This window comes from Diadema antillarum, unplaced genomic scaffold (genome assembly GCF_040938485.1).
Source record: "Diadema antillarum isolate AM-2024a unplaced genomic scaffold, OU_Dant_1.0 seq00000371_RagTag, whole genome shotgun sequence".
In the NCBI taxonomy this organism is placed as follows: Eukaryota; Metazoa; Echinodermata; class Echinoidea; order Diadematoida; family Diadematidae; genus Diadema; species Diadema antillarum.
Window position 1 is genome coordinate 135824 of NW_027271371.1, and position 13419 is coordinate 149242.

The window sequence follows — 13419 nt, forward strand, 5'->3', positions numbered from 1 at the left end:
GCACACCCTCTTAGCCTAGACATAGTTAACAGATTATGATTAACAGAGTAAATCGGGAGATATTGGTTTGTGCATGTATTTGTATACACATGTCTGTGTTCGTGTGTTTATGTGATTTTTTTTTTTTCAAAATAATCAACTGCATACGGTCATGCAGGCCCGTAGCCAGGATTTTCATTATTTTTCCATTTTTCAAATGAGAAAGTAGGGAAACTGAATATTCAGATGCAATTTGAATGGCTAAATCATGGTATCTGTCACCTCTTAACCCGTATGTGCGTCTTCATGGTAAATTAAGCTTATGGAGGCTAAAAAAAGATGGAGGGTACTCTCAACTCTGAACGATCTGGCTCATTTTGCTGTAATATTTTCACATTTTTTCAGTCCTAAAAGAAATATAAAGCAATATTCAGGAACAATTTAAATGTCTAGATCGCAACATCCGTCACCTGTTGATCCGTTCTATATATCTTTTCAATAAAAAATATTTATAGTTTATGGAGGTGGACCAAATTGGAAAGGTGTAGAAGGGGGGGGGGGGGGGAGTCCCACTAACACACGAGGGAGCTTTTCACATTTTAAGAATTGAAATTCAGCGGTCGGGTTTGATGCATGCATCAGCGTACTTACAAAGGCCTTTCATTTGATTCATTTTTCAAGTTACACATTTTTCGTCATGGATACTTTGCACTAAACTACTTAACTCTTGAATAATTAGTATGGAGTCTATATTCTACAAGCTTTTGCTTTTTAGTAGTTTCCTCATACCGGGTACTACACATTATTCGTATTTACTTATATTTGTTTATTCCCATCACATGTTGAATGTCTTGTGTTGAACCTATTATCTTGGAATCAAACGGAATATAGCATTGTGAGAAATGTGATTGATGGAAAAATGAATAAATAAAAGAAAATGAGTTACACACTGCACTAGTGTGAGAGTGACGAGTTTTATCACTAAAATACTTTCTTTTGAAAAGGTGGACCTCTAACTCTTTTTTTTTTAGAAGGAGGGGGAAGGACGTACGCACGCGACGCACCCCCCAACACACAAACACACACACACACACACACACACACACGGGCCTGGCATGTAAGGGTTTCTCGAAATTCAACGGCAAACTTGCCACTGAAACTCTAGAATCTGAGATGTCCATGATTTCATGAATTATGTGGGAAATAACGATTAAATCATTATGTCTCTTTTATCATGTTTACGAGATTACCCTTTTTTATTGTGCGCTCTCGATTTGGCAGGCACAAACCAAAGTTGCTCATGATATATTTGACGTCACCAAGTTGCCCGGTTGAAATCAGTTCACGGATCTTGGAACTAACAGGAAAAAATCGTGTCCACACCGCCTGAAATCAATACAAAAAGACATAGATGATAATCTGACATTGCATCAGTCTGTTTATGCTCAAAAGAAAGTGAAATAACATGAAAAAACTCTGATTAAGCCAGTGTGTTCAACTTTTCGAAGCTATCACTTAGTATCGCGTATTATTACACGCCTTGTTGATTTCGTCAATTCATAACCTAAAATCAAGACACAGAGCGGACAACCATGCTACTGGTTACTTTGCAAAAGAAGGCAAACCAGAGCGATTTCACTATAATACAGAACCTATTCCAAAACGATGGTGACATTTTGGTGACAACGAAAATTAATAAGTTCTATGATGTCTGTTTAAAAGTCAACGACGTAAAAGATTATCAAACCAAGACAACAAACCCAAAACAAAAACAAAAACAACGAATGACGTATCTCATCCTGTTTGTATCCACTCCATCATTTTTTAGACTGAGATACAAAATATATTGGTCCCTGTGTTCAGAATTTATTTATTGACCATTGAGGCCTAGCTGTGTGTATTGGAATATCATCCTGGTAATTACTAAGTATGTCGATTAGAAGCATTGGCACTTGAATTAAAGCCGCGAGTGATGCGAGACGGTGTTCCGCACCAGTCTAGCATCAGTCAAGGCTTAGATTGTGTTCACATTGAGGTCCCCGGTCGCGCACTTACAGCGTATTTGCGTTTTCATAGTGAAGCCAGCTGGTAAACACCGCTTAAGATTACATAATCCCAAAAAGAAAATAAGAAAAGTTGCCTTCTTTCTATGCATGCTCTATAACCTGACTGCATGTGGAATGTGGTTACATTATTGTCGTTATAATAATAATAATAATAGTGGCCTCTGCGCTGAAGTCCATCAAAATGATGCTCATGGCGCTCTTAAATAACCAGCATAAACAGTACATAATACAACCATGCAATATTCAGATACGATAACTTATCAGAGCAAGTGAAAAACAAACGAAAACAAAATGCTTTACTCTGCATAACGAAATTGATCTCAGAACATAAGAAAAACCCATCATGTACGAAAAACAATGTTCGCAGTTATGTGTACAAAATCAATCATCCTTCATTCACAATTGAGAATTAAATAGATATGTTTTAAGGAGTTACTTAAAGGAATTGGTAGAGAAAGCCTGACGAACAAAAAGGGGAAGATTGTTCCAGAGAAAAGGACCGGGGTTGGAAAAGCTGTGGTCTCCCCAAGAGTGAGAGGATCGAAGAACCTGGAGAAGTGAAGTACCAGCTGAACGGCGTCTACGAGGGGGTTGATATGAATGTATGGAGCTCTGCAGGTAGAGTGGCGAGGATCCATGGACTTTGTGGTAGACCAGTATGAGAATAATGAAGATGATGCGCTTTTCGACTTGTAACCAGTGAAGGGACTGAAGAATGGGAGTTATATGACAGGATTTCTTAGTGAGGGTGACAAGTCGAGCTGCAGAGTTTTGGAGGCGCTGAAGTTTGGAGCGCTGTCGTTGGGAAAGGCCGAGCAGGAGAGAGTTACAAAAGTCCAGGCGAGAAGAGATAAGGGCGTGGACAAGCTGTTCTGTTACACTCCTGGTCAGATAACTGCGAATGAAGCTAAGGTTGTGGAGTTGGTATCTTGTGGATCTTGATATGTGAGAAACATAGGCATTGAAAGACATATTGGCATCGAAGATAACGCCCAAAGTGCGAGTCTTGGGGGACGGGTAGACGACGTTATTGCCAACGTGGTTGCCAAAGTCCTTCATGTCAACTTTGCCGAGCATTTGCTTTGAGCCCAGAACAATCACCTCGGTCTTCTGTTGATTCATTTTTAGACCATATGCACTCATCCATTCGTAGATGTCCTTAATGCAAGCTTCAAGGCGTCTTACAGCTAATGACATCGAGGAGAAGGCTGGAGGAAATGACACATAGAGCTATATGTCATCCGCGTAGCAGTGGAAGCTGACACCATGAGTCTTGATGATGGGACCAATAGGCTGCAGATACAGGGAGAATAGGAGGGGGCCTCCTACCGAACCTTCAGGAACGCCATAAATAAGATTACTTTCTTTGGGACAAGGCATCAACAATGCTCACACTTTGACAACGATTTGTCAGATATGATGTAAACCAACGCAGAGCTGTCCCACTGACTCCCAAAGAAAAAAGTTGGTCTAGGAGAATATCGTGGTCAGCAGTGTCAAATGCTGACGACATGTCGAGGAGAATTAGAGCTGTAACGTTTGCCCTATCCATCTGCATAGGTAGTACATCATCTGCTAAGTTAGTCAGGAATGTTTCCACGCTGTGGTTGGGCCAATATGCAGACTAATGGCTGTCGAGTAGCATGTTGTCACACAGATATTCTGAAAGTTGAGAGAAAGCCACACGCTCCAAGACTTTGTATAGATATGACAGGTTGGAGATAGGTCGGATAACTCTGAAGAGACTCAGTGTCCATTCCTGGTTTCTTTAGTGTCCGACGAACGATAACTCTCTTCAGATCCGCAGGAACTACTCCAGCAGGAACTACTCCAGTAGCAAGGCTGGTGTTGATGTTTGTCATGGCAGGAACAATGCCAGAAAAACATTTCTTCAGAAGAGACGTTGGGATAGGATCTAATTTGTAAGATTTCGCTGGTGACTCTGACAAGATCATTCGGACTTTCTCTTCATTGGTAGCAGTCAGAGTGTCCAATACTGCAGCAGTTTGACGAACTCCAGAAGGTCTTCTAACATCTGGCAATGATGCACGAATAGCATCTACCTCTTGGTGAAAAACATGTCGAAACGTGAGGTCAGATTCAAAGCAGATGCATGTGTTGGAAGAGGTGATTTCTGTTTTCTATTCTGAAGATCATTTGCAATTTTGATCAGTCGCTTTGACTCTCAAGAGCAGTCCTTGATTCGTTCTGAATTGTATTCCCTCTTCGCTGTACGAATCATAGACTGAACACATTGACATTGTTGGCGATAGAGTTGTCAATGTATTTCGAGCTTGGAAGATTGCCATTTTCTCTCATGTTGCCTACGTAACAGTTTTGCTTCTGCGATTTCTTGCGTGTACCATTCAGTGTTTGGACAAACAATAAACAGAACGCTGTCGGACAGGAGCATGCTTACTTAGAGTCTCCTCAAGAATAGAGTTATAGTTGTTGACAGCAATGTCTGCATTGCTCACCATGTATTTCTCCGTCAGTGAGGCTTTATCAAGATCCTCTATGAAGCAGCTGGCCTCTACAGACTGGATGTTTCGCGACACAAGTTTGTCGTGATGATATCTGGCTTGCTATATGAAGATGACATATGATGGCGGAGTGGTCCGAAATACCATCGATGACATTGACGTAAGAAAGCACGATTGTATCAGTTTCCTTCCGTTAAATGAGCAGATCCAAAGTATGGCCCCGTATGTAAGTTGGCAGCTGGATATGTTGCTGTCGGCCATATGAGTCAAGAAGGTCAATCAACTCTCTGGCATCTGGTGCAGAAGTCCCAACATGAATGTTGAAATCACCAGCAATGACCAGACTGGATTCGAAAACTCTTCGAGAAAACACCTGAATGGAACTGATGATCTAGGAGGTCTGCAGATAACTACTAAGTGCATCGACTTTGAGTTCTCTATTACATCCATCTGCATCATTTCAAAGGACTTGAAATTGTCAACCTGTGGATAAACTTTTGCATTCAAATAACTCCGATACAGGAGTTAAGCCAATTCCACCACGACGTTTCCCTATCCTGGGAATATACTTGAAGGTGTACCCCCTGGGGCTAAGCTCTGTAATGACAGCATCGTCGTCGGTGGATAGCCAGGTCTCACAGACGCTGACTAAATCGAACTTGTTGTCAACAACAAAGTGAAGAAATTCACTGCTTTTATTCCTGAGAGAACGTACGGTGATCACACAGAAAGAGGTTGTTGGCTCTCTCATTATCCGTTTTGTCTTTCCTTAAACAGCATCGTCGTCGGTGGATAGCCAGGTCTCACAGACGCTGACTAAATCGAACTTGTTGTCTACAATAAAGTGAAGAAATTCACTGCTTTTATTCCTGAGAGATCGTACGGTGATCACTCAAGAGGTTCTTGGCTCTCTCATCATCCGTTTTGTCTTTCCTTAAATCTTTACCGGATGACCTTGGCAGCTGGTCTCTCTTCTATTTTGCGAGGGGTCAAAGTTACTTCGTACAGTGATAGGTTTTCTCCGTCTCCCATGACCAATAAGCACTGGAATCAAACTTTGAGGGATCCTCCTTCTTCTGTTAGTTTCAGCTTTGCAACCCCTACGTGTACGTCTTCGGAGAGCACGATGCTCATCAGGATCATACGTTGGTGGATGCAGCAAGCATGGGGTCTGTCTGATATGTAAACTTGTAATATACCTGCATGTATGTAGCTGGAAAGGACACGCTTGGTCATTATTAAACCCTTCATCCTTGTTCAGCACAAAGAGCTGGGCAGATGTGTAAGTGAACTTCTGCTGGTGGGAGGTTGAATGACCAGAAGTCGTTGTAAGCTTCAATATACCTCCACAGAGATGAAATGATGACAGTGAAAGACTTGGCGGCTTACTGCTTTCCCGACAGCTGGCTAATCCAAAAAGGTAATGGTGCACAATACTAGGCCATGGGTGGTGCAGAACTGACCTACTGTGAATGATCGCCTTCTGGAATGCTATTGGTTGATATCCATGTTGTGTGAAAGCTGCTGAAGAGATCGTTGCACCTATGTCCAAAATACACAGAAAGGTCAGAAAAATGATCCTAGATATTCTTCAATCAGAAACCCTTTCACCGAGAGTGCAACAGCCCATGATGATCAGTGAATTTCAAGCTTTCTCTTGATATAAAACTCATAATAGATCTCAAAGTGGAAAAGGCTAAATGCAGCCGAGAATTAGGAGTCAGATGTGGAGCTGCCAGGTAGTAGCGCCTCACACATTACCTTTTATGAACATCGCTCCCTTTTTGCGTTTCGCAGCAGCATGCTTAATGTTGAAAATTTAATTGTTCAGCACTAGAGTTTGATTATCTGGTGAATGAATGAGCTCCACACATGCAGTTCGGAAAATGCTTGAAGCCTTCCATATGTTAGAGTCACACACGGCCGGGTAACAAAACGGCTTTGATCCGGGTGAAAATGAGCCGGATTAGTGCCGGAATGGAGGGTAATTTATGCCACAGTCACACACGGCTAGATTTCAAACCGGGTCCATAAGGAATTAAAACCGTATTGACCCGTACCGAACCGTATACAAATCCGCTTTAAATCCTTAACTGAATCCTTTTCAATCCCTATATCGACCCGTGTCAACCCGCTTCGACCCGTACCTACACGGATGTATACCTTGTCATCATCCGTTATATGAAGGCAATGTGGTATACGACAAGGGTCCATACGGTTTTATACTGCGGGTTGCAGCGGGTCGATGCGAGCCAATGCGGTTCGAACCAGGTCAATTTGAACATCAATACGGAATTGAAATCCGTGATAAAATTTTGAACATGACCAAAAATTTTCACCGCCGTTTCGTAACCCGCGGAATCCATCAGGAATTGACACGATGCGGGTCAATGAGGGACTCTACGGCTCGAACCGGGTCGATACGATTTTAATTCCTTATGGACCCGGTACGAAATCCGGCCGTGTGTGACTCTAGCAATACAAAGGCGACAAACACAGAATTGTTTGGAAACACAACCTACAAACAGTTCACTACACCAAAACAATTCCCTGCAGAGAGCGTTCAAAGTGGCAGCAGTCTCGCAGTTTTGACTGTAAGATTACTTTTAGACGGTGTTGATGCGGTGCGCGATCATACTGCATCAAATGTGCCGCACCCGTCGCGGACAAGTCGAGCACTCACTGCGGAGTCGCAGGCCATAGTGAACACGATATGAGTAGCATTGTTTTCCTTTTTCTTTACACGCTGTTTTGTCTTTAGTTGGAATAAAATACTGCATGAAACATTGCATTTTCATGTAGAGACTGCTATCATAGAACTATGATACACTTGCAGCACGTCATGCAAAGAGCTGCTGGCACAATCCATACGATTTTGATTACGTGATTCTCCGTCTTACTTCCATGAAAAAGACGTCACTTTCTTTCGCTGCTTGGAGAACATCTTTAGTTTCACGCAGAGAAAGAGTCAGAGGCTTTTCACACAGGATGTGCTTCTTGTGGCTTAGAAAGAACTTGCAGAGTCTTCGATGCTCCGTGTTCACAGACCCGATATAGACAACATCTAGAAAAAAATAGCAGGAAAGGAGATTGATGAGCACTTGGCCAAAAATGAACAAATCATTTACATTTCGGTTGCCAACTTGACTTATACAATCAGCAGCTTGAAGATAACCACTTGAAAGATGGTAATGACATGAACGAGTCTCATGGAATAGTCAATCTTGTCAATATTTTTACCTTGAACCACATGACACATGCTAGAATCTAATATTGTAATGTACATGTAGTTTCATTATCTTACTTGGCATTGAAAATGTAGGACTGGCGTTTACAAAGAGTCAAAGAGAAAATATCAACTGCATACTTCATCTTAAGAAAAAAAAAAACCCTAGGTACTCAGAACTAAGTACTAAGAGCTGAGGGGAGGAGAATGGTATATGGAGAAATAATGTACGGCTTAGGAGAGGAAGAAGATTGTGCTCTTGCCGTTGATGATAAAACCAAGAAAGCAGAAAAAAGGAGAATGACACATGAACCTTCCACTTTGGATGCGTCTATATCTGCCCGCAAGTCCTAATTTCTTGTTTCTCAATTCACTTTTAGTTCAACTTTCAGTTCAATCTTTATTTTTATCAACAAAAGTATAATAATACAAAGAATGTATTTGTCAGTTCATGTTAGTGAGCAATTTGAAAAATTAAAATACAGATCACGAAATATTATTTAAAAAAATGTACAGATGATTTGAAGTTGGGCACACAATACACACTTTCCAATAGAAACCAAGAATGATCAAGCCCTATACCCGACATTTATTCATTTGAGATTGGATTTTATAAGAAATTATTAAGACACAAAGAACCACTAGACCTATACATCGGTTTTGTTTTAACTTGATTTAGTTATTCTCTGTGTGGCATTACTTAACAATTCCTTATTATCAGGAATTCCATCAAACAATTATAGTAAAATACAGGGCGCTACACACCATGGCCATTTCCTAAAATTTTCCACCAAAAAATCATTACACATACATTTGTGACATGATTACATGTGTTATAAATTTGCATACAGAACGGTTGCCAACGATAAGCAAAAAGCTTGACTCTTTGGTAACCGATAATACATAGCATTAATACAATAAAACAAGGGGGTCCAACATGATGCTTTTGTGGAAGAGAGAAAGAGAGAGAGACAGAGAGAGACAGAGTAAAAAAGGGAGGGGTTATCAACTTGTAATGCTGATATATGCATACGTAATTATATAGATTATAGTAATATCTTCCCGTACAATTAGACGTATACAGTGTTGATATTGTTTTAAAAAATACTTTAGCAGTAACATTGGGCAAAAAAAAAAAAAACCCACACACACCTTTGGTTACACTGATAATTCCGCATTCAATCTCTTATGTAACCGAACATCATCTGGCATACAAAACTATCATCTGCATCGAGGTGAGAAAACATGTCATGTTATACGCTGAAGAATAATCCAGGTAATACAATTGTGTAATGATACCCAAATAAAGTACCACCCTCTTCCATTCAACAACAATGACCACATTCTACCTCCAGCCAGTCACTGACCCATGTCATCCCTTTCACATTCCATTTCATTTCCACATTATTGAATGATAAAACATGAAATTTTTATGTAAATCATTACACTGAATAGTCAAAAGATAATATCCTACACAACTTGCTAAAGTGTTATGGGTGAGCATATCTCCCTTATGTGAGAATATGATTTTAATTCATTGTGACTGATATCAATATTGTATATATAAATTTTGGATAAGCATGTTCCTATTTTTTTTTTTAGATGTAATAATTAATGAAGATTTCCTAGGCTGAGCTGGATATCTTAATCTTTTTTGCGATCAATCAATCGTAAGAATAATTTGTATTATGTTGATAAAATTAAACGCACTCAGCTATCTCATTATAAATATAATTCATATAAGAATTCACATAAGATATTCTTGCTTAAACATGATAACTTAGTTATTATTGCTGTTTATTGCTACATAAGTATCAAATATTTTTAATCAATATTTTTCGCAAATTGGAAATTATCTTGCTCGAAATATTCCTGATACTCAAAAGAATTTGTTTGATTTCATCAAACATTCTTTCCTTTTAGGCTGACGATTCTAATGTATTCCTTTCAAATTCTGATCCTGATATGTTAATTGATACTTTAAATTTTCATTGGATAAATTACTTCAATGGATAAGAGCAAATAGATTGTCGTTAAATCTATTAAAAAAACCCACACCAAATGTATGCTTTTTATGGAAAATGTACCACCGAATGTTTACATGATTTATACGGTCATTGAAGAAGTCTCTTCAATTTTTTAAGTCTGATTCTTGACCGTAAACTCACTTGGACTTTACATATTGACTACGTATATGTCGCATTATTTCAAGAAATATAGGTGTCATGAATAAAGTTCAATTTTGTTCACCCAAGAACGTTCTTTTAATGTTATATTCATCTCAGAGTTTACCATACTTAAATTATGGTATACTTGCCCGGGGAAACGCATGTTCCTCGCATTTAGAAAGGACATTTTTGTTACAGAAAAAAAAAGCTTTTCGTATAATTTACAAGGAATCATGGGTAAGTCACACTGATGTTTTATCTGATGAACCCAAGATTTTGAAAGTAAAAGATTTATACTTTTTGTACTATTTATGCGCAAACTTACCAACAATTCTTTCCCATCTGTGTTTGAGTCCATGTTCATTAATACATCTGTTCATTTTTACCATACTGTACCCGGCAATCCGTAAAAATGCATTCACTCAAATCACATGTATATGAAGGTGGATTTGTCCTTTAATTTTTGACCCATCTCCTCGACCCCCCCCCCCCCTCACATGGCCCCCGTGCCCTGCATCCCTGGATCTGCCATTGAACTTGAAACAATCTGTCATCAATGTCTTTATAGCACCAACATATACCTCAGTTTTATTTGGTTATAGAGTACAAGAAGAATTTTGATAAAACCATAGTTCTGGGACTTTGATCCCCCCTTTTTTTTCCCCGGGGGTGGTGGCTCATTTACACAAATTGAGATCCCATCGCCATAATGGTGCTTCCTGCCAGTTTTGGTGAAAATCTGTGAAGGATTTGATCAAGAAAATATAAAAGGTGGAGATTCATGCGCAGTTCTGATATGGAGTTTTTCTACCACCTTTATACACAATATCGCTAAAGTAAATGATTTGCACATTTCCCGGCAAAACTAAACGTTTGCTCATTTCTCGGCGTCATGTTTGCACATTTGCCAATGATGAATTTTGCACATTTCCCGGCATCTGCGCATTTCTCGGCCAGACGTTTGCACATTTCCCGGCTCCACAGGCCCTTCACTGCACCAGTGAAACGCTGTTGAAAAGCTCAAGACCGGGGGTTCGTTTCATGAAGTCAATTAAAGTCATCACATAAAAGTCTTTACATAAATCTCGGAATGGCCAAAGTCGCTCATACTCCTGTGTAGCTATAGGCCCTATATGAGACTTTCAAATCTATTTCATGAAGTCTGTCACAAGTATGTCTTAAAGGAGCAAAAAGTCTCTCATATTTAGGACTTTCAAGAAAGGGACCCCTGGATTTTATTCTTTCTTTTTTCATCAGTGCACTGATTGGCCGCCAAGTGCAAAAAGTAAAAACCCATCATACGTCAGTCTTACAAATGGATATCTGTATGTAAAAGATATGTGAACGACCGCCAATTGGTTGACTTTCTGTGGAGTTCCGTTTGACATACCTTATTCGCATTAACATAAAACATAATACCGTTTAGCATTAACATCACGTATAGGTGCTGCCAATATTCAGTAGACCATCATACTCAACTACATTGTATAGAGAAGCACTCTGAGATGGCAGACGATGTGAAGCCGGAAAATCTGCAAACGTCGGAAAATGTGCAAACGCCGGGAAAAGTGCAAATCTCTAAATTGCATCAACGGGAAATGTGCAAACGTGACGTCGGGAAATGTGCAAACGGTCAAATTTGCGGGAAATGTGCAAACCGTTAACTTCACCGATATTGTGTAGATAAACTCCCTATCAAAACTACGCATGAACCATTGATACCATTTTTATTTACAATTAAATCTGCCTTTCGCTAATAGCGACCTCTTCTCTATAGCGGCGACCTGTCTATCACGGCCACTTTTTTTTTTCATTTCCCTTTGGTGGCCGCTACAGATAGGTTTGATTGTAAAGCAAAACCTTTCTTCGCGACCACCTGTCTGTAGCGGCCACCTGCCGTATACAACCACTAAAAACAATTCCCTCCGAGAAAAAAAGCATGTTAAAGAGCTGCCTATAGCGGGCGCCTGTCTATAACAGCCACTTTTTCGTCTCCCTGGGGTGGTCGCTATAGACATGTTTTCACTGTAGGGCTGCAGTCAAACCTGTCTTAGCGAACAACCGTCTATAGCGGCCAACTGCCGTATACGAACCCTAAAAACAACCCCCCCCCCCTCTCCGAGAGAAAAGGCATGTTAAAGAATCTGTATTAAATAGCGGCCTTCTGTTTATAACGGACACTTTTTTCGCTATAGACAGGTTTCACTGTAAACATTAGGAATACAGTCCGTCTAAGGCAACCCGAGTAAAACAATGCTTTGCTAGGGTTTTCGACACCGTTTTGTCTCACCAGCCAAGCTTCTTATCTGCACAGTTAATTCCTTGTACAAACATTGAGCTATAACAGAAGAAGGTACTCCTTTGAATCCATACACGAGTGGCAACACCAATCTAATTGGCAAAGGGTCTGGAATTCAGACTACCCTTATCCAGAAAACGGTGTCAAAATAATCCCCACACCCGAGTTGGGAAAAATTTTAGACGTGCAACTCCTAACATTTTTTGGTGAGATAGTGAGAAACCTCTCATGAAATATGAAAGAGCATGTAATTCCATGAGGAATTCAACGTTTATTTGATGAAAATTGGTTTTGAAATGGCTGAGATATCCAAAACAGAGCGATTCTTAATAAGTGTGGGACCCACCTTTTATTACGATCGCTTTGTTTTACTTTGTTTTGGGGTGTTTCAGTCATTCCAAACTCGATTTTCATCAAATAAACTTTGAATTCCTCATAAAATGGTATGCTCTGTACTATTTCACAAGTGTTTTCTTGGCATCTCGCAAAGAGTTAAAAACCCAATTCTCATGTCCACCAATACTGTACCATCCCTTTAAGGATTATTTCAACACAAGTTTGTAGATGTGTAGTCTACATCAAAGGCACTCTTATACATTTGTAGCAGTGGAGATGCATTGCTGATGGCCAAATTACTTCTTGTTGCATGATTGTGATGTGGGCATTCGTAATATTGTGTAAATTTTCTACCAAACACAGGCTGCAGGATTTTTTTTTTTTCATTTCGTATTCAAGAAAGTGCAATCTTTATTTGTGCAGGAATATATTTTCTCTGCAAGAGTACTTCACAGCTCTTTACCACTCTATTCTGGGGATAGATTCAACACTGTTCTAGGGGATTGCAAGGTTTAAACCTGAATTGTATAAAGATCATATTCTGGGAGGTGGGGAGGTCTCTTCCCACCTCCCTGGCATGTAGAAATGGCAGGGAGAATACTCATGACAACATAGCAACAACAATGTGCGGCAAAGCACACTGATGTGTGCGTGCAGCACCCGTATGCATGCAGTCATTTTACACTTGACAGACGAAGATATAAACAAAGGAGGGGGGGGGGGGGGTCTCTAATAATGCCTCTCCTGGGTATGGCAGTCACATCGTAATAGCATTAAGATAGCAGCTTCTCTTGTGTAAACATTCAAAACGGTGAGTTCAATTTAGACGAGGTGTTCTCGTCATGAACATGTTTTAGAGCCA

General features: G+C 40.0%; 1 protein-coding gene across 1 annotated transcript in view; it reads right to left on the reverse strand.

Annotated features, from left to right (window-relative positions):
* Positions 1–13419, reverse strand: part of LOC139731427 (trans-1,2-dihydrobenzene-1,2-diol dehydrogenase-like) — a 138627-nt gene that overhangs the window by 69194 nt on the left and 56014 nt on the right. Inside the window, exons 2-3 of the mRNA XM_071642310.1 lie at positions 7429–7592; positions 1230–1365 (exon numbers count right to left, since the gene is read on the reverse strand). Coding sequence (XP_071498411.1) covers positions 1230–1365; positions 7429–7592 — 300 coding nt within the window. The remainder of the gene's footprint in view (positions 1–1229; positions 1366–7428; positions 7593–13419) is intronic.